The 22,754-nt window shown below is 38.5% G+C and overlaps 1 protein-coding gene across 5 annotated transcripts in view; it reads right to left on the bottom strand.

Moving 5' to 3' along the window:
• myo16 (myosin XVI) overlaps nucleotides 1-22,754 on the bottom strand; it is a 227,586-nt gene that overhangs the window by 141,190 nt on the left and 63,642 nt on the right. For all 5 annotated transcript variants that reach the window (XM_084421067.1, XM_084421065.1, XM_084421066.1 and 2 more), the window contains exons 3-4: nucleotides 4,009-4,079; nucleotides 794-937 (exon numbers count right to left, since the gene is read on the bottom strand). In XM_084421067.1, the coding sequence (XP_084277193.1) occupies nucleotides 794-937; nucleotides 4,009-4,079 (215 nt within the window). The remainder of the gene's footprint in view (nucleotides 1-793; nucleotides 938-4,008; nucleotides 4,080-22,754) is intronic.

Here is a 22,754-nt window from a genome sequence, read left to right as displayed (position 1 = left end):
TTGATACATGTTTGACTTTAAAAGTAGTTCTGTCACCATTTACTATATGTCACTTTTTCCTATGGAAACACAAAAATACATATAAAATATCCTGTCCGCTCTATACCACATAATTATATCTGAAGCTCCAAAATGCTCCACCTGTGTTTGCCAATTACATCTAGGCTATAAGTTATTGAAACACACACACACACACACACACATATATCAAGGCTGGTCAGGGGTGTGGTGTGTCAAGAAGCTCATTAAATTCTCAACACCCTGGTGAGAGAGCAGAGAGGTAGGCAGTCATGTTTTTCATCTCTTCCATCTGATTTTTGCTTTCATCCTTCAGTACACAAACCTCTTAATCGTATTAAAGAGAGGTGTCACAGATGACACAATCGAAGAGAAATAAGAATTCTCTTTAAAACCCCATTAAAACACTTGACAAGTACGGTTTTCTTTTCTGTGTTGGCCCTGTAATCCCTGAAGAAAGCAATCTGTTAACTACAGCACATTTTTGATTTTGTATATGCCCCTGAATGCAAGATAAATCATTAAGATTTGAACTCACTTTTTCCAGAACAGAAACAATTGTCATTATGGGTTTATCTGTTATACTTTAAAGCGAAATGTATAGTACACTAGCATATCTCAAAGCTAATAAATATGGGCTAAAAGATTTGATTTGATGGTGTCTGTGTGCGGTGCATTCGTATTGTAACATTGAAACGAGCATTTTCTATAAAGCTGCTTTGAAACAGTATTGTGAATACATTTGAACTGAATAGACTTGAATTGTATTCCTCACCAGCAGTAGCAGCAGCACCATATCTGCGTGATCGCAGGCGCAGGCCACATGCAGGGCGGTCCAGAGGTCCTCATCCTGCAGGTTGACATTCAGTCCCTTCTCTATCAAAATCTCTGCTGCGAACACATTGTCATGGCGGGCACACTGCAGAGACAAAAGAAAGAGAGTCCCAGTCACAGTGGCGCAATCGAACAGAAATCTCAATATCCCAAAATATTTGACCAATAATGGTTTTCACAAATATATCAAAAAGAACAGCTGTTTTTAAGTGTGATAAGAAGAAATGCACTATATTTAGTACATGCACTTACTGCATTCATAAAAAAAAACTAAGAAAATATTGGGCAATAGTACAAAGCAACTGCATGAGTGAGGTTAGATTTAGGGATATGTTAGTACCTAATTATTACCAAGTTATTGTAATTACTGTAAGTACATAGCATGTACATGCAGAATAGGACTGTAAAATAAAGCGTTTCCGCAATGTTTCCTGAGCATCAAACTAATTCTCATGAGAACATAAGTCATTGCAAAAATGGTTTGTACACATGCTTTGATTTGACTTGCATGTCCAAATACTTTTTGCACCCACTGTAATTTCAGGAGCGTTTGATTGAATATCTTCCTCAACTAAACTTAAACCATTTTGCCCAAAAACAAACTTTCCCGAGAGCTTTAGTGAATAAGTGCTGAACTCAATTCAGATATTTAGCTATTCTACTATGCATTTAAATTAGACATTTAAATGGACTAAAAAGATTTAGCCCTTTTCACATTAGATAATGACATTAATTGCACAAAGGCGGAGGTTGATTTCAGTTAGAGGTGCAATAATCAAAATTGTAATTAAAAAGTTAATTACATATATTGCATTGGGTATGAATGGCTGATTTCATATGTTGCACCATAAAAATGTATTGTTTTCTGTTTGAGCATCTCTGACTCCTACAGAGTGCCAAGACTTAATTAAACTATATCCAATTACCACTGAAATTGCATTTGTTTCTGTTTAGCTGTACTATACCCTGGCGAACCCTTTACATTTATTTAAGTCTCCTATGGTCACAAAATTAACTAACAAAAATTGAGTCATCCATCTTGCTTGAGTGTAGTGCTCACACACTGGACCAGGTCTATTAAAGTCAGTGTCACCGAATGGTGTCAAATATTTCCCAGAGTTACAATGAACCAACTAAAGGGAATGTAATGGATGCCTACCATTTAGTTGACAAGCAGGCATTGAACAGAACATGTAGGTGTCATATATAACCAGTAATTGTCCAATAAAGGAAAATGAATTAAGATCTTCAACCCTCCAAAGTAAAAAAAAAAAAAAGGATAAAATATTGTCTGTTGGCGGTCATATTTGACTGGGAACAGTAAGAGTGTTTTTTTGTTTGTTTTTTTGCATTGAGGCTGATAGTATATAGATCTTATTCAATAACTTTAAATATAAAAAGTTGCTTTTCCATTCATTTCCAATGGTTTATCAATTTTGACCACAAACAGCCAAGGTGTGTCCTCAAATGAAGTGCAATTTTTTCTATATCTAAACCTTGAACCAGTCAGATTGAGTAAACCGTTTTTATATTTTAAATAAATACATTAAATTAAATTGGTCAAAAATGCCTGACTATCTTTAAAGGTTTAATATGGAATGTGCATTCCAGGAGTGGCTTCAAACATGCCTTGTCCATTCTTAACATAAACATTTTATACAATTATTTTAAGTCTTTGCAATACTTTGTAGAGGACCTCAGAGGTAAAAGGAACTGAGTATTGGGGCACTGCTTTAAAAAAGTGACAGGTAGAATTCCTGCAGAGGATATCACAAGTCAGCTGAATGACAGCTCGAGAGTAGGGGTGTCCATGGTTAACCGATTAACCGATTAACCGTTAAAAATTGCGTAACCGAGTGAAACATTTTGCTCGGTTAAGTGGCGTCAATGGCGTGCATTGAATTTAGTTGTAATACATTTTTGCACCACCAGAGACCGCTAGACCAGTTTTCTAATATGAAGCGGGCAAAGAAAGCGCGCGTCCGAGAGTGAAGGCTCTGCGCGAGCCAGAAACAAATAGTATCCGCGCCACTGATGGCAGCACAATAATATCTTTCTGCAGAGCCGCAGAGCCACAGCTTTACCCCAGCAGTTTTACCCCGCGCATGCGCAAATTCATCACAACAGTTTTACCCGCAGAGTCCGTTTACCGTTACGTTAACCAATACAATTTGTATTATGCATTTCCTAAACATGTACTTGCTAATCAAACACTTTATCTGAACAAACTACTAATCTATAAAACACAATCGGTCTTCCGACCTTTTACTATTGTGTTGATATGCGCGAGGGAGAGAGAGCAATACAGCGCTCGTGTTGTTTGAAGGCGGTGAGAGTGCGCGCGCGCGGCCGGGGCTCTCTCACTGTTTGTTCTTATGCTCCCTGTCCACTGATCTAAATAATTAGTTGTTACGACGACTTATTTGTTCCCTCGTTTTAATAAATCGTGGACACGTTGAACAAATTCCCTCCCTCATTTTGATTTAACGAATTACAACGTGGCCAAAAACAGTTTGATACTATTAATTAGTGAATGCTAAAGACCTATTTTTTGCGAATTGGTGAATTATTTCGTGGCCACGAATTAATAATAATTATTAAACTGTTTTTCTTACCTGTGAAGATAGCTCTTCAGTGAAGGCCGACTATTCTCGTACAGCTTTTTATTCCTTTTTTTGGTGTGTGAATTGGTGAATATTCAGGTGAATTGTTTCGTGGCCACGAATTAATAATACCTCAGCACGTTTTACAAGACCCTTCTCGATCGCAGCGGCAACGAGCACTTTGATCACTTGATTTAAAAAACAAAACATTTCAGCGCTAGATCGCCTAAAAAAAAAACGAATGAAATGAATGCTCTGCTAGTTAACTGGAGATGTTTTGTTTATTTGTATTGGTATTCCTGCCGCGAGATGTTTCAAAAGTGGTGGGGACAATATCGACCTTAGAAAATAGTGGTGTAGACATGTCTCACCCGCAAATTACGCCTATCTCGGGGTTGCGGCGCGCACACTATGCTACCATATATGGTTAACCGAGTATTAACCGCTAAGGGCCTCGGTTAACGGTTAATGAAAAACTTGAAAACGTGCAGCCCTACTCGAGAGGCAATGCACATGTATCTGAATTTGTCAGAGCTTGTCCTTATGTTCTTACCAGATGGAGCAGAGATCCTCCTGAGGATATCACTGTGTTCAGGTCAGCCCCCTCCTTCAGCAGCCTCAGCACTGGAACAAAAAAAAAAAAAAAAATGCAAAGAGGGATGAATATATCTGCAAAAAGAACACTTCATAAAATCTTAGGGACCCATTCTACACCTAGTGAGGAAATATGATGAATTGTTAGGATCTCTAAAGACACTGGAGTACCTAGAGTGCTGCCTAGCGGTCTATTGCCTATAGGCTCCAGCCTCTTAAGGCAGCATCCTGACTGAAATGGAATCTCGCAAGTAACTTCAAACACTGCACGTGGATGGAAACAAATAGTAGATGAACAATAGTTTGTTGTTAGCATGTTGCTAAGCACACTAACACTGTAATAACTATAATAACGATAACGTCACAGAGGAACAATATAGCTGGAATCACTTTCATAGTGATTTTTCCTAACGAAAGAATGATAAAAAATATTAACTGCCAATCAGAATTCATCGGACTTCAATAAGCTGAAGCATTTAAAGCAGCAGATGACTAAACAGAATGCTAACGTTTGTTGTGGATGCTAATATTGGTATCGTTATTGTTATCTTCATAGGTACTGTTATTGTAGTGAACGGGTCTTTAAAGTCTTGGTCTTTTTTGACCTTAACCGTCAGACTCTGTTGACAGCCACGAACTGAATCTCTGTGGCAGTGTCTAGTGCATATTGGCAGTTTCATCCTGGATTTCCCTCTGGCCTGAATTTAAGTGCACTACATGACACACGGCTAAGCCCCACTGAATTTAATTACTGAAGTACCTATCAGACACTTTATAATGATTCCCACCAAAATGCATCCTTAGATGGCATCTACTGTAAATGAGCACAGTACAGAAGGGAAGGGACTATGTTGATCCCAAAAATGATGATAGAATATAAATGATAAATTGTGCATACAGACACTTATACAAATGTTGGTATATTCCTGAGGGATTTTTCATCTCCATAACGTGACAACATACTAGTCTGGAATTTTATCTCAAACATGCTCAGTGGGGAACAAATCTGCTTACACAGAGAAATGACAGAGGCTCAGATCATCTCAGCCAAGGTTTAAATCACTAAAGAGTGAAGAAAAGACAGATGTGCACACAAAAAACAAAAACGTTAGCATCAGCAGGTTAGCCTACTGAGGCTATCTGGCATGCACTCAGGCATATCGAAACGAATATCTATTCAACGGATCATTATGCCAGAAAGGAAGGCATTTTAAACAAACACACAAGGGGAAGAAGACAAAAACATACTGTAAGAACGATAACCAAGAACAATGTGAATAACAATGATAACTATATTAGCATCCACACCAACGCTAAGGATCATTCTGTTTATTGTGACTGTATGCTTCAGTTATGTCAAGCTTGATTCTTTAAAGTCGGGTGGATTCTGATTGGCTACCTATGTTTGTATCGTTCATCAGTTGGAGGAAAAAAAAAAAAAAAAAAAAAAAAAGAATAATAGTTCAGTGTTTTTGGTAACACCTTAGTTTGGGGACCAATTCTCACTATTAACTATTTGCTTATTAGCTTGCATATTACTAGCATATTGGCTGATTATTAGTAGCCTACTTATAAAGCACATATTGATGCCTTATTATGATGGGGAGTAAATGCAATTTGGTTACACTTTATTTGAAGGTGTCCTTGGTACAGTGGAATTACAAAATGACATACTGTGTAATATCCATTAACAACACGGTTTAGTTTTAGTTGCTAGCAATTGCGTGTAATTTACTGTTATTACAATAGTAAATACATGTAACAGTCAACAAGGACACCGTTCTCCATTTCCTTGACAGCCTTGACTATGGTAAAAGTATATTGGCTGTGGCAAGTGTGTTCTTAAACGCTAGTGTGATGGATGGCTCAGAGGCTGAATGGGTGAATCTCAGAGATCACTCAGCAATCCCTATCAGGAAATTGAACACCGCTTTGGATTATACAGAGCTGCCAACACAGGAAAATAAAAATGAATGAAGATCCCAGAGAGGAAATGAGGCAGGGTGTAAGGCTTGTAAAGGACACTGTCTGATGTACGCCAAAGCAATTAAGGCCTATTCAGTCATAAAAGAGTTGCTATGCAGTGTGCCAGATTAGCTTGATGTAGCTAAGAAGCAAATTTTGTCAAGCACCATAACACAATGATGGCCGTGCATCTTAAATCACATGAACCTCCGCCACTGCAAAACATGCAATCAATGCTAATCACACAAGCCTGCCAGGCTCAAGTCTTGCCAGCTTCATTGGAAAGATAAACTAAGACAGATCTATAAGTCTTAAACTAATAAATCTGTACCTGAGTGATTTCTGCATGAAACATATATGTGCTCGATTCACTACTTGCCAGAACAGAGTGAAGGTTAATTACAATGCAACTATGAAATTATCGTTCTGGTTATACACCCCTATCCAAGCTTCAATATTATGACCCACACAGGAGTAGTTACTGCCTCAAACAGATGTGCTTGTGGATGACCCCTGATGATGAGTGTTTGGCTGGTTTATTCAGACTACCTATTTATGCATGAGAACATGCCCACTCTGAGTAGTGGTGGTGAAGTAGAGCAGTTCATGCTAATAATACAGTCTGCACTCGATCATATTTATGAGGTGTTGTTATAGCAATCTGACTCAGCGATATTCGTTGCTGGCTTGTTTGTTAAACCCAATAACGCTGAATTCTGCAAAATCATCTATGTGACCTCCATTATGCTTTGCACAACAAGAAGCCAAAAAAAAACTAAAAAAACATCAGCTTTAAGCAAGGTGTACTACCCTCACGCCATTACTCAAACAATGCCCAGGAGAACAAAGTTAAAAAATTACGAAAAAACAAATACACTTACAACTACAATGAGCGAATTTAATTACAGCTGAAATGGCTATTGATGGAATCATGTAGTGTGCGAAAATTGATTTGCTTTTAATACAGAAACATCAGTCCAATCAACTTCAATCAATGCTATTCACATAGAATCCAAGTTAGACACTCAGACCCATTATTAATCAACTTGGTCAATCTGCAGTCATTAGTAGTCAGCGAGCTTAATTCATTTCCCAAGTCTCTTTGCTCTAATGAGCAACAGGAAAGTCTCTCATCCCTAGGGCAAATTCTTCATCATGCTTCCATTACTCTTGGGTAGACGTTTTCACTTTCCCTGTTTGTTCACCATTTCCCGGTTTTAGCTGCTAAAGGGATGGAAGAAGCCCCCCTTTGAAAAAAACCCCAATCAACATATTAATGCAACAATATTTATTATGTCCTCAGATTCGGGAACATTACACCTACTTTTTAAAAAATTAGATGGTGTTCTGGTATTAAAGGGGACAGTTCACCTAAACATTTGTCCTGAGACATTTGGGATGTACTATAAAAAATAAAAAAATAAAAAATCCCCACAATTTGATATTTTATATATTTTATACTGTTATGGATATGGTAATTCACAAGCTGCATATGCAATACAGAGCTGCTTCATTATACTATAAGGTTATGGTTTCGTTTAGGTTTAGTTGCTAATAATTATGCATAATTTACTGTTATTACTATAGGAAATAGACATTTACAGTTAACAAAGACACTGTTCTCCCTTACCTTGGCAGCTGTGGCAGCATATGCAATAAAAGAGTTGCTTCATTGCTGACATGATAGAAGACATTTGCAAGAGTTGTTTCCTACAATGGATTGTGAGAAAATATTCACCTCATTCAACGTTCTTCTTTATCCTGTGAGAAACCGCTGCAAAGAATTCAGTGCATGACTGAACTCTCTGGATGAATCAAGTTGAATTATAAACGTTTTCATTTGACCAGTTAAGTCAATATATTCTCGAATCTGGCATCGGTAGAAACACAATAAATTAGTAGCCCCTGGTTCTGTCATCATTTTACTCATCCTGGCCTTGTGACTATTTCTTCTACACAAAATGAGATGTTTACCAGTGTCACAAACTGCTCTGACACGAAGGTTAAGGATACAAATGCAGCTTTATTAGGGTAATCCAAAATTGTAATCCAAAATTGTAATCCAAATAGGTAATCCAAATATCAGGGCAGACAGAGAGCTCAGGGACGACCTCCGTGGTCGTGTCTAGACAGACAGTGAGTTCATGAGCAGAAGCCACCACCTTGTGCAAAAGTAGATCACGTGCCGCTGCCTCGGAAGAAGCGTACACAGCCCAGACACATAGAATGGCCATTGTCGGACTCAGATGCACTGGACACTAGGGTGATGTTAGGACCACTAAGATTTCAGCCGCATGCACAGACATAAGTGGTGGGTCCGCCAAACTGGAAGCTAGTCTCAAACGCCTTAGTAGCTTCAGGTGCAGTGTCCATGATGGCTGAAGACTCTGGCGTGGCGTCCATGACGACTGGAGATTCTGGCATGGTGGCAATGATGGCTGAAGGATCTGGCATGGCAGCCATGACGTGAAGATGCTCCTGCGTGGTAGCAGAGAACGTCTAATGAGGGGAGAAGTGCCACTCAATAAACTTCCGGTTGCAGTTCCACTCTTGTTCCATATGAGGGCGCTCACATGACGAGTGCAGAATGAATGGAGGTCTATGGAGCTATACCGCTCAAAATCCACTTTTCTTAGGATATAATTTTTTGTCTAGTAATTTGAATGTTGTTTTCGAAAGGGGATGCAAAGAAATTACACATTGCTTGGTGTTAGATTTTTTAGAGTCACTTATTTGCTTTAAAAAGTCTTTCAAAATGTCAGAATGCTGACGTCATTAGCAGAATGCTAGCGTGTTATGGGCAACAACAACTAAACCTGTAAGAAATCGAAAAGAAATAAGTACTCGTTCATTCAACTTTCGATCTATAACCCATGTTGAACTTGCAAAACCTACAATCAAATCTGAGATTTCTCAACGGCAATCGGGTGAGGGAGACAAATTTCGCCGTCTAGCCCCATTGACTCCCATTCATTTTGCACTCATGGCGAGCGCCCCCAGTGGAACTCTGATTGGAACTACAACCAATAGGACTTAATAGGGCGTTGGAGTGAACAGGCTTTCCGTAGACGGGCTTTGGTGGTAGCCATGTCGTGAAGAGGCTCTGGCGTGGCAGCCATGTCGTGAAGAGGCTCTGGACTTGGGACCACTGGACTGGGAAGCTCTGGGAGCACTGGACTAGCGATCACCAGACTTGGAAGCGCTGGATTCCTTTATGGGCCAAGCTCTGTGGCCATCGAAGCTTGATGCACAATGGATCCATATTCGCAAACTCTTCTGTCACAAACCGCTCTGACACAGAAGTTGATACAAATGCAGCTTTATTAGGGTAATCCAAAATCAATCCAAATAACAGGCTAGAGATCAAAATTAAAGGGTAAACAATCCTAACCACAACCGAGTCCAAATCACAAGAAAACAGGGAAATCCAGGAAACCAGACAGAAGATCAAAACCATAAAGATAGAGCTCAGAATTGCAGTGTGACACTAAACAAGACTTTGCAAAGAAAGAATAAAAGCACCGGGCTTATATAGTCAAGCAAATGACACGCAGCCGAACCTAATCAAAAGATAATGAGTTCAGGCAACAGGATCTGTGAATTGAAGTTCATGAGTTAGTCGGGAGGAGTGCCCTCTGGTGGAGATTACGGGCACTCCAGCTGGTGGATGTAACAACCAGAATGTCAGAGCTGCTCTTTACCATTGAATGAAAGTGCTATTGGCATCATAACTTGATGTGAAGGCCAAGTATGGTAACCCATACTCAGAATTTGTCCTCTGCATTTAACCCATCTAAGTTATTGCACACACATTAAGAGCGGTGAGTAGTAAACACACACACTGCAAACCATGGACACACACACCCGGAGTAGTGGGCAGTCATTTGCTGTGGTGCCCAGGGAGCGATTGGGGATTAGGTGCCTTGCTCAGTCGTGGGTATTGAAGGAGGAATACCTTCACTCCCCCACCTACATTTTGGGTTACAAGTCTGACTCTCTAACTATGGCCACAACTGCCCCTAATAACAGTGGCCCATACAACATGTGTGCTACATTCCAAGTCCTCTGAAGTAATACAGTTGCTTTCTGTGAGGAACAGGCCAACATTTTAAACATTATTCACTGTATATTTTGCTTGATAGCCGTGGTCACCATTCAGAAAAGAACAGCTCTAAATGATTCATTTGGCGTTCTATAGAATAAATTACGGTCATACTGGCTTCAGATGGTATGTGTGTGGTGAGTAAATGATGAGAATTTTCATTTGGGGGTGAACTGTCCCTTTAAGAATCTGTTTAGCAATTGACATGAATGATACATTTAGCAATGATAGTGCTTAATGTTTGCATGAGCACAAGACTATCATTTACAAAATAGTCCACTTAACCATGGAGAAAATGAGTTAACTTTGTGTGGTCTTTAGAGGACAGAAATTCTGCTGACTGCAAAGAGAGAAAACAACCTGTCCATGTTAACATGGCACTATGGAGCCTGATGAGCACATCTGTTAGATGGTCCGGCTGCAAGCATTAGAGGAAACACCAGAGACCATCCGCCTGTGTGTCAGGCCTCTTTACTGACCGTGACCAAACAGAGGTCAGCAGACACAGTTAGCCCATAATGTGTCTTTGCACACTGGTTGGAAGCATGCTGTGCTACTGTACCTGATCAAGTCAGGGTGTTTTTACTCATTTGGGTCAAATCCACCATAAAGCCTAACATGCGGTTATCATTAATGGACGTATACAGGACTCAAATGGACCAGACACAGATGGTCTAATATTCACATCAGCAATTCTGGAATGAAACTGGACCTCCTTGGAATTATCCGAACATTTCAACACTCCGGTTTATTTGGAATGTGCTCTGTTGGCACTTGCCTGATAAGGCTAATATGTGTTTTCCTCCGCTGACTAATAATCTGCTGTATTTCCTATGACTTGATGCTGGGCGCAAGAGTGGGCGAAATTCAACCTGTCACAGGAAAATGGGAAAACAGCTGTTGGAACCATATGTGGCGTTTCCATGGAAACCAGGCATGGGGAAAGGAGAGGACGGGAGAGAAAAAGGCAAGATAGCAGGAGATGAGAAATTAAAAGATAAGGAATAAGGAACTGTTTTGTATTTGAATTTACTTACTGGCAAAGTTGAATTTTCAGCAGCCATTACTTCAGTCTTCAATGTCACATGATCCTTCAGAAATCATTATAATATGGTGATTTGCTGCTCAAGAAACATGTATTCTTATTATAAATCGTAAAAACAGCTGTGCTGCTTAATATTTTTATGGAAGCCATTTTTTTTTTTTTTCAGGATTTGATGAATAGAAAGTAGAAATTAATAGAACAACTTCAACTACCAAATCAACCACTGCACCAAAACAAGGGGTTTAACCTTTGCTGGATAGGTGTGGTTTTAAAATAAATCGGAAAAACACATACATATACATGCATCTTTAGCATGGCCAATCAGCATGCAAGCTTGTGAAGACCAATCTGCCTCACATGACCATTTGTGATCAGATCATCTGAGATGGAGGCCAAAGAGAGAAAATGACTGTGAATAAGGGACTGGTTTACAGTCCTATTTGCCTCAGTGGTCTGTGTATGGGTGCGAGTTTGAGAAATGGAGAACTTTGTCGCCAAGGATCTTTTGCCAGATAAATAAACCAACCCTTTAGAAAATTGATTCTATTGTTCCTTGAACTTGAGTTAAATAATATCCACTGCTGAACTGTAATGAAGTGTATGAGTGTATATTGCATTACACACTACAGTGCATTATGTTCTGCAGCAGGATACAGGTGTCATCCATTAGCCATAATATAATAGGCAAGGGGAGCCAGCCGTCTAGGCAGTGTGGACGAGCCTAGACCATGTTAATGTATAACGCTAATAATAAGAAGTGCACACAACAAATTGATGTCTCTAGAGGTCTGAATTCAATCAGTGGCACCACAAACAGACATATTGAATCATTCAGATAGTGTATACAACCATTTGAAACACATTAGCTCAGCGCCAAAACCTAGTGAGCTGCATTGCTGTCTACAGTATAGATAGGCAGCTGTCTTCTGAGACAGCAAACTGAAATTAAACCCAATAAGTAACATTCTACATGCTGTTCTGCTGTAGGCAGACACTTAAAGTCCAACTGAAATCAAAATTGACCCTATTTACTTTGTTAGCGCATATTACTAGTCTTGTGGTGAACAATTAATCCGTGCAAGTTAATACACAGAAAAAAATTGTTTGCCGTCGTAATCTAAGTCTAATCAAAGTTTGAAAAGTTACTTCCGGTCTGGAATGGCGTTCCTTCTCTGATGACGTAGGTTTGACGGCTTGGTTTGGGAAACGCTTAACCACTCCCCTCAAATCGTTAGTCTGTAATGAGCGAGAGATGGAGAGGAAGAGCGCTAGAGTAAAACCCTGCCCTCTGTTCAATATTCCTTTTCACTGGGAAATACGTCACAACACTGGAGAAAAGTCGTTTGCAACTTCCGGTTCACGCGGACTTTAACTTACAATTAATTTCAATTGAGTCTGGTGTTAGCATGTTGCTAAGCTAACAGTTCAGTACTCTTAACATGCAAATATGTCACACAAATAGCACTTTTTTTGTATCCATACTCTTTATAGATATAGATATAGATATAGATATAGATATAGATATAGAATAACTTCCTAACTTCCTTTTTATTTTGTTATTTTTTTATACTGAAATGGTCTCAGACATGCTCTTTAAATGGATTCTCTTTCAAGGTCACACCTATTCCATATCCATCTCTCGGTCCTTTCCTCATTTGTACCCCCACATTCCTCCATGTTCCACCATCAATGACAAGAGACTTCAGCCTTTCATCTTAAATGAATTGTCTTCTCCTCCAGAAAAGCAGCAAAGCAGGTTTCTCTTTATCTCTAAACCTGACAGAATTCCATTGGGAGTTCCAGTCAAGCATAGATGCTTCATGTTTTTGAAATGGGCTTTGGAGGCCTGGGTATGTTTTTCTGATCAGGGGAGAGTTTAGTCCTCGACAATAAGAGGCGGCGGCTTTGGGGGCAATGTAAAGGTTAAAATGAGCTCACTGGGGTGGGAAAAAAAGCATTCCAGCTACTTAAAGGAGCTGAAAATATTAATAAAAAAAAATAAAAAAATAAAAAAAGCCCTTGTATCCCATCTTGTCCTGTGCTAGGCAAAATGGACTGTGCCTTGGATCAGCAGACACAGGCCAGTTTAGTACCCGCCAGTGGTGGACAAAGTACACAAATCAAGTGATAGAGTAAAAGGACAGATATCCTTATAAAATATTATTCCAGTAAAAGTGTGAGTACTTATTTTTAATTGTATTTGAATAAAAAGTACTTACTACTTATAGGCCTGGTTTCACAGAAAGGGCTTAGATTAAGCCAGGATTAGACCTTAGTTCCATTTAAGACATTTAGTAGCTTTAATAAACCTGCCTTAAAAAAAAAAAACTAACAACAACAACAACAACAACAACTGTATCTTGAGGAAAAACAATGGCAGTGTCAAGTCAAGTCAAGTCAACTTCATTTATATAGCACTTTTAACAATATAGATTGTTTCAAAGCAGCTTTACAGAGATAATAGGAAATTAAAGTAGCAGAGATTGTTTTGGCTTTACAGCAGCTCTAGAATAAAGTTATTGTCCAGCTTAAAGCTGCAGTCCGTAACTTTTTTGGGTAAATTTTTTTCCAAAATAAATTTAGTAAGTACATAACCAGCCAGTGTTCAAAACTCTCTGCTTGCCTTAGCACGATTCAAAACGGTAAGCTTGTAATAATGTTTTTAATTCCAGTGGTACTGGTGGATTTCCGCTGGAAATTCGAGCATGTCTTTGCGTCATTACGTCACATCTGTACACATAAAGAAGGTGTCTCGGCTAGTAGGCTATATTGCGTGTGAGGATGTTGAAGGTGGAGATTTATAGCCTTTTCTCACAGCACTTGATATAATTAAACTTATCAGTTTGATGGAGGATGCAGAAAGGTTAAAACGAAAATCACCAGTGACAAATGGAGATTCACCTGTTGTAAAATGCAAAGGACTTCGGAGTGGCTACAGAAAAAAAAAGAGAGACTGCAACTGGGCCCATGTGAAAACAAGGATAAATATCGGGAGGGCTTTTGAAAGGTAAAAATTTTATTATATTCCAGTTTTAAATATGCATCTGATTACAGATACGTGTGTTTTGTATTTCAAAGAGAACCAGTTCTGAGGAACATTAATTTGTTGGTATGACAATTAGAAATTAGACTGCACAGAAATGGAAACTGAACTACAGCTAGCCCTAATACACATTACATGTAGTCACGCAATGCTGATGTTGTTAACATTAACAATTTGAGAAAGTATAATTTGAACGGTTTGACGTGATCTGATAAGCGATCGTTAGATTTAATCAGCGCAATTTACTGCAATGCTTTTTTTCCCTTAGTTGGTCAGAACAAAAGCGGATGTTACTTAATGTTCAGATGACATTTTCCGGTGAAAATTGTTATGTTGGTCATACTTCCAAAAAGTAGAATCTGTGATTCCGAATGACAGTATCCACACCGGCGCAGTGACTGATAGCCGCACATTCTCCTCAAAACATTGGATTCATCCGTGCTGTGCCGTGCCGAGGCACAACCCACGTAAAGTTGATAATTCCTCGAATGACTGCAATTGCAGATTTCGAACAGAGAGGGCGACAAAGAGGAAAAACTACAGACTGCAGCTTTAAGTTAGTTTTGATTGATTCACTTCCGTCTCAACGATCATTAGTTATTTACTTAGGGGCCGCAAACACAACACCGTTCTAACAGAAACCGAATATATGTGTGTGCAGGTGTGAAGTGTTTCATTACAAATTGACCTCAACAAATTACTTGTCCGGCCTTAATTTATAATACAGAATTTTTTAATCGCTTCAGCATAGCCATGTGAACTGGAATTATTTTGACAACGTTTTATCTGTGCAGAGGTAAAGGGAAGGGAAGGGAAGGTACCAGTGCCATTTTAAGATATGTCAGTGCAAGTTGCTTTCAGTTAAAACCAAGCGTGCCGCACAAGCCCTGAAAAGTGAAGCCAAAACATCTCGATCAATCACTGAAGCACCAACGGACATTTTTTTCGGGATCTTCGGAGGACTGAGGAGATTGTATTTACTTTATTTTAACAAGCCTCTTGTCGTACTGCAATCCATTTTTAAAAAAGTGTGCAGAATCCACTCTCCCTGAGTGCATTCTGCGAGAGTGAGGGCGGAGCGCTGATTTCGCGGCTTTACTTCCTGCTCACTACTGCGCAGGTCTGGTCCCGAGATCGCTACTGCGCAGACTCAAGTTCCAATATGTCAGCGTCATATCGGGACACTGGCGGCTTCAGCGAAGGGGCGTCGTCCATCTTTTTTTACAGTCTATGGTTAAAATGGCTCAAACATGCATTTTAGTCTGGGACTAGGCTACTAAGAGAGATTACTGCAGACATTTAATATGCACTGATCTCCAAATAAGCAATCTTTTTTATTCTAAAACTTAGTATACACCACAAAAACATCAATATATCAAAATAGAAGTTTAAGTTACTGATATTTAATTGTGCAAACAAGTGAAATAATATGCCATGAAGTATTTTGAAAATTAAGGGGGGAAATTGTTTTATAATTAATAAAACTCAAAGGTTTGAGTCGCTTATAGCTTGCATTTGAAAAAGCAACACGAGTCAAACACCTTTCCAAACATGAGAAGCATGTTGTAAATGTTGTCTTGTCCAACAAAAGACAACATTTAATAACATGCTTTAACTCCAAACTCACTTCATAACGACAGTTGAGCATCCTTCTGTGAGATGATGTGGCTTCTTACACAGAATAAGGCAGTCGTGTGTTTATAATAAGTCATGTTTAATCAAAGTGTTTCACTCTTCTGTTTATTCAGCTACAGCGATGATGCCCATAGGGATTTCCTGGAATTATGTGTGTTATTGTACTTCTGCGGTGTGTCTGCGTGAGAGCGCTCTCTGGCTTTCAGATGAAGCAGCATTTACTACTGATCAGCCGTGCTGCACTGACAAGCTGCATATAAAATAATTGCAACCTTTGCCAAATCGCATGCGGTTTCATTGCGATTAATTGTGCAGCCATAAAACCTGACAGCAAGGCTAAAGTTTATAGGTTCTGGGTTCTATAGGTTATAGGTTTATATCATTTCAGCTCTGATAGTTTTGTAAATCTGTCACAATTTAATAGAGCTTTGAGAATTCAAATATACTTTATTTATTATTATTTTTTTATTTAATTTTTTTTGTCAAGTCCATTACAGTTTTTATCTACTTAAAACTATATTGGACTTGACAGAAAAAAGAAAAATATACCAACATCCTTCAATAAAAATGGACATTGGTTTGATTGATTTTAATGGACATACTGTACATGTATCTGCAATGACAGTTACAATTGTCAATCCTCAAAGGAAATATGTAAAAACTAATTTGAGAAGTAAGAATTCACCTAGTTACAAACAAACTTAAAAAGTGTTTTTTTTTCCTAAGAGCTTTCATAGCTCATTCACCCTGCTAGAGATTCATACCTCAGCATGGACAAAATCAGACATCGAATTAAACACTAGTGGGTCTGAAAAAAAGAGGAGAGATCAAATTGTACTCTCTTAGTATTGAAACTGAACTTTCTATCTTCATCTGTGTTATTTCTTGCTAATTTCCGTCCCGTCACACAAAGCAAATGGCGCATTGCAGGAATGCCATTAGCACTGCATCACATGGGCTGTGAGGGGCTTGTAAACACTCATTCGCTCACTCCCAGATCTCTGTCATTATTCCATTATCCTGACAGCCATTTTATGTTTCCTCTGCAAACCACCTGCCAAAAATACATGATCGTGATAGGTTACATCATTCCACCAAATTCCAAGGGCTTTCAAAAGTAGGACACAGCACTTCAATCCTAATCCTTGTGTAAAATGACTTCATAGTCTCTTGAGGTTCAGGGAATCATTACCATGGGACATTTCTGATGAGATGTTTCTGACCTCTTGGTCTTTCAGAATAATGGGCACTGTAGTTTGTGGTCATTTTTAATTTGCATTGGAGAGATGAAACGATGATTTAGTGGCATTGACTGGGACCCTGAGGCACAGTGTGGTGAAAGGAATGATGCCCGCCCATACAGTCTTTAAAAGAACTGCTGGGTATTTTTTTATGGATAAAGATGTCCTTGTGACTGACTGATATTTACATCTCAGCTGTACAGCATATATTTTGATGGACAGTCCTAGAGATTTTTAATAATCACATTTCTTGTGAGACCTTGATCACAAGTAAGATTTGGTAAAGTTTGTAGTAGACAGGATAAATATTGGTAAATATGGGTAAATTGTAACTACACTCAAATCAATGGGGTTCTATAGAACAATTGGGTTCTTGGCTCAATTTTAAAGAACACTTTATGCCAAAAAGGTTCTATATAAGAGAAATGTTGTAAATGATCATACATTTAAGTTATAAAGTATGGTTATGATCTGTTTATTTCATAAAATGTATTCCAAATAAATTATTTAAACGAAATTAATTAAAACTAAATCTATAAAATGATCCCATGATGGGAACCTCTAAAAGTTTATATATAGAATATTTTCTTCTAAGAGAGTATTAAAGTGGGATACTTAAACTTAAATAATCTTTATCATTATGTGTACATTTCTCCACTACTAACGAAAATCAGTAATTACTGCATCCTAAACTAGTATGGGATGAAACAAAAGAGCTTCTTGACTTCTGACATCTTTTCATGCCACATTGGGACTGCAATGACAAGAACACTGTAAAAAATTTGTAACACTCCCAAATCAAAAATTTAAATTGACCGATAACCTCTAAATTTTTCAATTGGCCCAAGTGAAATTCTGTAAATTCTAAAATTAAATGTACAGATTTTCACTTGGGCCAATTAAAAAATTTAGATGTTATCGGTCAATTGAAATTTTTGATTTGGGAGTGTTACAAATTTTTTACAGTGAAACACTATGGTACGTCAAAAGGCAAAACCTTATAGTTAGTAATTGTGATATAATTCAATGGGAGATACCATAGTGAAACGCAATGTACATCAGTGATGTACAATATTATTGATGTAGATTCATACCGGTGTGAATCTTCATCAATAATAATTGCAAAAGGCTACAAACAGTCACAACTGCTTATATGAAGGAGGCAACACAAAGTATTATTATTATTATTAGTAGTAGTAGTAGTACTGTAAAAAAAAAAAAAAAAAAAAAATTTTAAATGCTTAAAATTAAGTTTAGTCAACTCAAATATCCAAGTTGTAACTTGACTAAACAATGTTACAGCAGCACAAACACTTTTTAAGTTGAAACAACTTTCTTTTTTTTATGTTATAGTAGTATACTGCTATACAATAATCTATAACCTGCAAGTAAATATCGGTTATGTAGCTTCTTTATAACAGTACTAAGGGAAGAAAAAAAAGTATTCCCTACAAGAAGAAAACTGAAATTGTGCACAAATGGCATTTCTCAGCAATGGCTGAGAAAATGTTAATAACCGTATCATATCCATGGTGCAAAATAAAATCGATTTTTTTTATTTATTTTTTTTATTATGTATAAAACATTTTTTTGTTGTGTGTGCAACAGTTTAAATTATTCGCTTTCTAATATTACTTATTAGCACCGATCTTTGGTTTTGAAACAAAATGCATTTTCTCAGTATCTTATAAGTTAATAAAATGATATGTGTGGCTGTTCTTAAATGCAGACACGAAAGACTAGTTGCTGATTTAGCAGGTTCAGATCGAGAGGAATCCAGCGAGATTTACTGCAGGTGAGTTAGCAGAGGTGCTGTGCGCTGCAATGAAACACCCAGTAATCTACCGTAGCTATTGCACAGAATAAGAGAGAGGTACAGATTGACAGTGGATGGAAAAACTACATTTAAAGTCATTATCAGGTTCCTAAACACAGGGTACCAGAAATGTCTGTGCGTCCAAGTAGCGGTGCAGATTTACTGTAATATACATTTTTAGGGCATACGACAAAGAAAACAAAAACAAAGATGACAACAAAGATGAAGACATTGATGAAGACTAAGAAGAAAATAAGTACAGACACAATAGAGTTCCAACACCTTTGGTGTTTGGACCCCTAAAAGGATACAAAACAACCTGTAGTAGCTTTGGCTTTTCCGAAGTGTAAAAATGTATTCATGTTTGTGAATCTCATAAGATTTATCAAACTGACACTGAGAATAACATTCAATACCAGCCCGATAACAGGCCAGGTCATATATACAGAATACAGTTTCCATCAGCATTCAGAAACTGCACATAAACCAATCCAACTGGAATTGATTTCATTGTTCTATATTCCGAGAGACCATATGCTGCTCCCACTCTCATACGGGGCTGATCACGTTAAGACAATGAGCCTGGAGGACCTTTAATAAGAAACACACATCCACAGGTGCATGCACACAATATAAAATATCATATTTAGAATTCAAACTGATATTGGAACCACCAAGTGGAGCTCAAATGTTTATTTATGCCTTTTATTATGCATAGAGATATGTTCTGGGTGTTTGCTTACTAATCCAAATAAAAAAAAAGCCCACCATGAAGTCTCTAAGATATTCTGATCACTAGATATGAAGTCTTCTTCCAGGATTTTGGTCAGAAGTTGAGTAAAAACAAGTTTGAATTCAGAAGTAAAAACCATGAACACACTGGAGAGCTGCTTTACAATAGAAAATAGTCACAAGATTTGATGTGTCTAATGCTTAAAAGTTTAAGTAAGGGATTTGAACAAGCCCCTAACCAAAGTATTAAAAGTGAGCAAGTGTTCCTAGCTAATCCTTGACTGGAGGAAGAAACATTGACAAGTTTAAATGGCATAAACTAACACACACCCACATGCTAAAAAGAGTAAAGACTGTGGTCTGCATTTCTATCAGAGATTCATTAACGTCTAACCCTAGCTGATGTCACAACAATGTGATGCTTCAGTTCACTGTTGAGAAGCCATGTGAACGGCATGGGTGATAGCGGATGAGAGGCAGAGTGTGTAATCTAATTGTGTCTCGGTATTCACGGGTGTGTGATCCCCATCTCGCTCACGCCTCAGTGCTTGTCGCCGCATAAATGCAGAGCATCACATCTGCAACTGAGGAGGTGCCGCTCAAGAGCTCAATGACATATGCATATTTGTCTGTGCATGATCTCAGTCTCCAGGGCTCAGATCTGACAGAGTAAAATTTTAGAACACAGACCATCAACCCTCATTTGTGTGCAATGCTAAGAATCAATTCATGCAGGAAAAATCAATTACATCACTCTATGAAAGCATCTTCAGTAGAAATTCACATAAAAAAAAAGAAAAAAAAAGAATACTAAATGAAATCGCCTCACAAGCCAAATATGTTTGTAACATGCAAAATATTTCACTTTACCACAGGGGTATAACAACCACCAGTGATACATTGCTTCAAAATGTGCCCCTTTTTCCATGCTGACCTCTGGAACATCCCTACACTACGGATTATGTGGTATTTACACATTTTGACCGACTTTTAAAATGCTTAAAGTTGGGGGCGATGAGGAACATTGCTGATAGTGTTCCCAGGGTTCCTCTGGGATATCTTCAGCCTGAGGCTAACACATTCCCTGCATATAAATCCAGCATGCTGAAACTCCCATCAGCATTATCACACATACAAGGTGTGCATTCCTGTAAAACATACATCCAAAATTGGGCCAATGTGCATCTGCACATGTATGCTATATGTGTTGAGTGACGCTTGCTGGCAGTTCTCATCAAGTTACTGTGACCATGATAGCGGTGTAGATTATGTGGTTAAACATCTGGGTCAGTAACTAAAAAAGTCCCACAAGAGGCAAATCAATAGATCATCACCAATGAGTCACCACCATTTAGCTTCCAACTAATCTTTCAGTCTTTACATAAAATCTACAAATTGGAAAGTTTGAGTTAGAATAGATTGCAAGAGCAAGAGTATAAGCACAACGAGGCAGTAATAGCGACTACACTCGAGATGGGGAGAGAGAGTGAGCAAGAGGGGGATTTGAAGAAAGACTGTAGAAAGAGAGATGGCTGAGAGACATTACAAAAGAGAAAAGGTCAGAGGAATAATCACAGAATCGGGAAGGTCTAAAAATGAAAGCCAAGGTTGCGTCGTTTCTGCTCCGCATGGGAGTAACATTGGTTTTGTGTGTGTACTGCTGGTAACTAACAACAAACTTTTGCTTGTATATACGTGTGTACTCTGTTAATTCGTTGTTCTTCCTCGTTGTTCATTCGTAATATTTACTAAAAAAATTTCGCATTGCTTTATTTTGCTATGATTCTCAGAAATCTCTTACTGCACCTTTAAGCTTTTTTTGTACACCAGTCTTATTTGAATAAAAAAAAAAAAAAGCATACTAATCGATTTTTACGGTATCAACTATTCAGTTTACCCTGCCATCACATAACAAAATAACTATAGATGTCACTTTACGTGGCTGTTAGTTGGTCATTGTCTTAGGCCCCGTCCACACTACTGCGTTTTCGTTTAAAAACGGAGACCTTTTGCTACGTTTGCACCTCCCGTCCACACTAAAATGGCAAAAACGGAGACCCAAAACGGAGAAGTTTAGAAACGCTGCCGACCCGTTTTTCGTTTTGAATCTCCGGAGGGCGTTTAAGTCTGGACGGGTCAAAACGGAGGACTTTAGAAACGATGACGTAGTAGAGGCTCACGCTCGGCTCTATGATTGGGTGTCGTCAGTCATGGCGTATATCTTTGCTAGGAACTTTTGTGCAAGTAAATTCTGCATTTTACAATGCTATAACTGCCTACATGCGCCGGAGGCAAGCTATCATTCGAGCGATCTGTGACAATTCCCGTGTGCAGCGGCGGTATCGACCGTACATGGAGCGTCGGTTTTGAGTTAACCCGGGAAGAACCAGCGCATGGTGGGATAATTTTATCAATGAAGTTGTGTTTACACCGGCACGCGCATGCCCAGTGTTGGTGAATGGTCACGTGATCCGCGTTTTCAGTCGTTTTAATGTGGACGGAGATCAATTCTAATACGCAGCTAAAACGCTGGTGTGGACGGAGATCGTATTCGTTTTAATTCTCCGTTTCTAAACGAAAACGCAGTAGTGTGGACGGGGCCTTAGCAATGTAATGTGCAATGTGGACTTCATGTCGATCAATGTTCAAAATAAAGGTTCTTTACTGGTATATGATTCCATGAAGAACCTTTAACATCCATGGAACCCTTCAGTTGCAAAAAAGGTTTATGTACAGTGGGGAAATGTTTTAGAGAGCCTTTTTCACACCGCTGTGCATTTCCACAGACTTGACCACGTGTTTCCACAGATTTGGGGAACGAAACATGATTTAAAGCTGCTACATGTTTATCTGACTATAACCAATCTAAAAATCAAACAGTGGGCGTCACATTACCGGGAGTGATACTAGTATACCGGGAGCTCGCATAATTTCCCAGTACACTCCTGTCGTTTTAGGAAATTTTGACAATGAAACCATTCATTCACTCGATCTCTCGCATGCTGGGTCTCTCGTGTGCACAGTTTTACATATTTAGATTAAAAAAAAGCAATGAAGTGCAATGTTATTACATTTCTCAACGAGACTGCCATGTTCATGTTGTAGGATTTTAGAAGTGCATTTGTC

The sequence above is a fragment of the Rutilus rutilus genome (assembly GCF_951802725.1).
Source record: "Rutilus rutilus genome assembly, chromosome: 10".
NCBI lineage: Eukaryota > Metazoa > Chordata > Actinopteri > Cypriniformes > Leuciscidae > Rutilus > Rutilus rutilus.
This window is presented reverse-complemented; position numbering and strand designations above follow the sequence as displayed.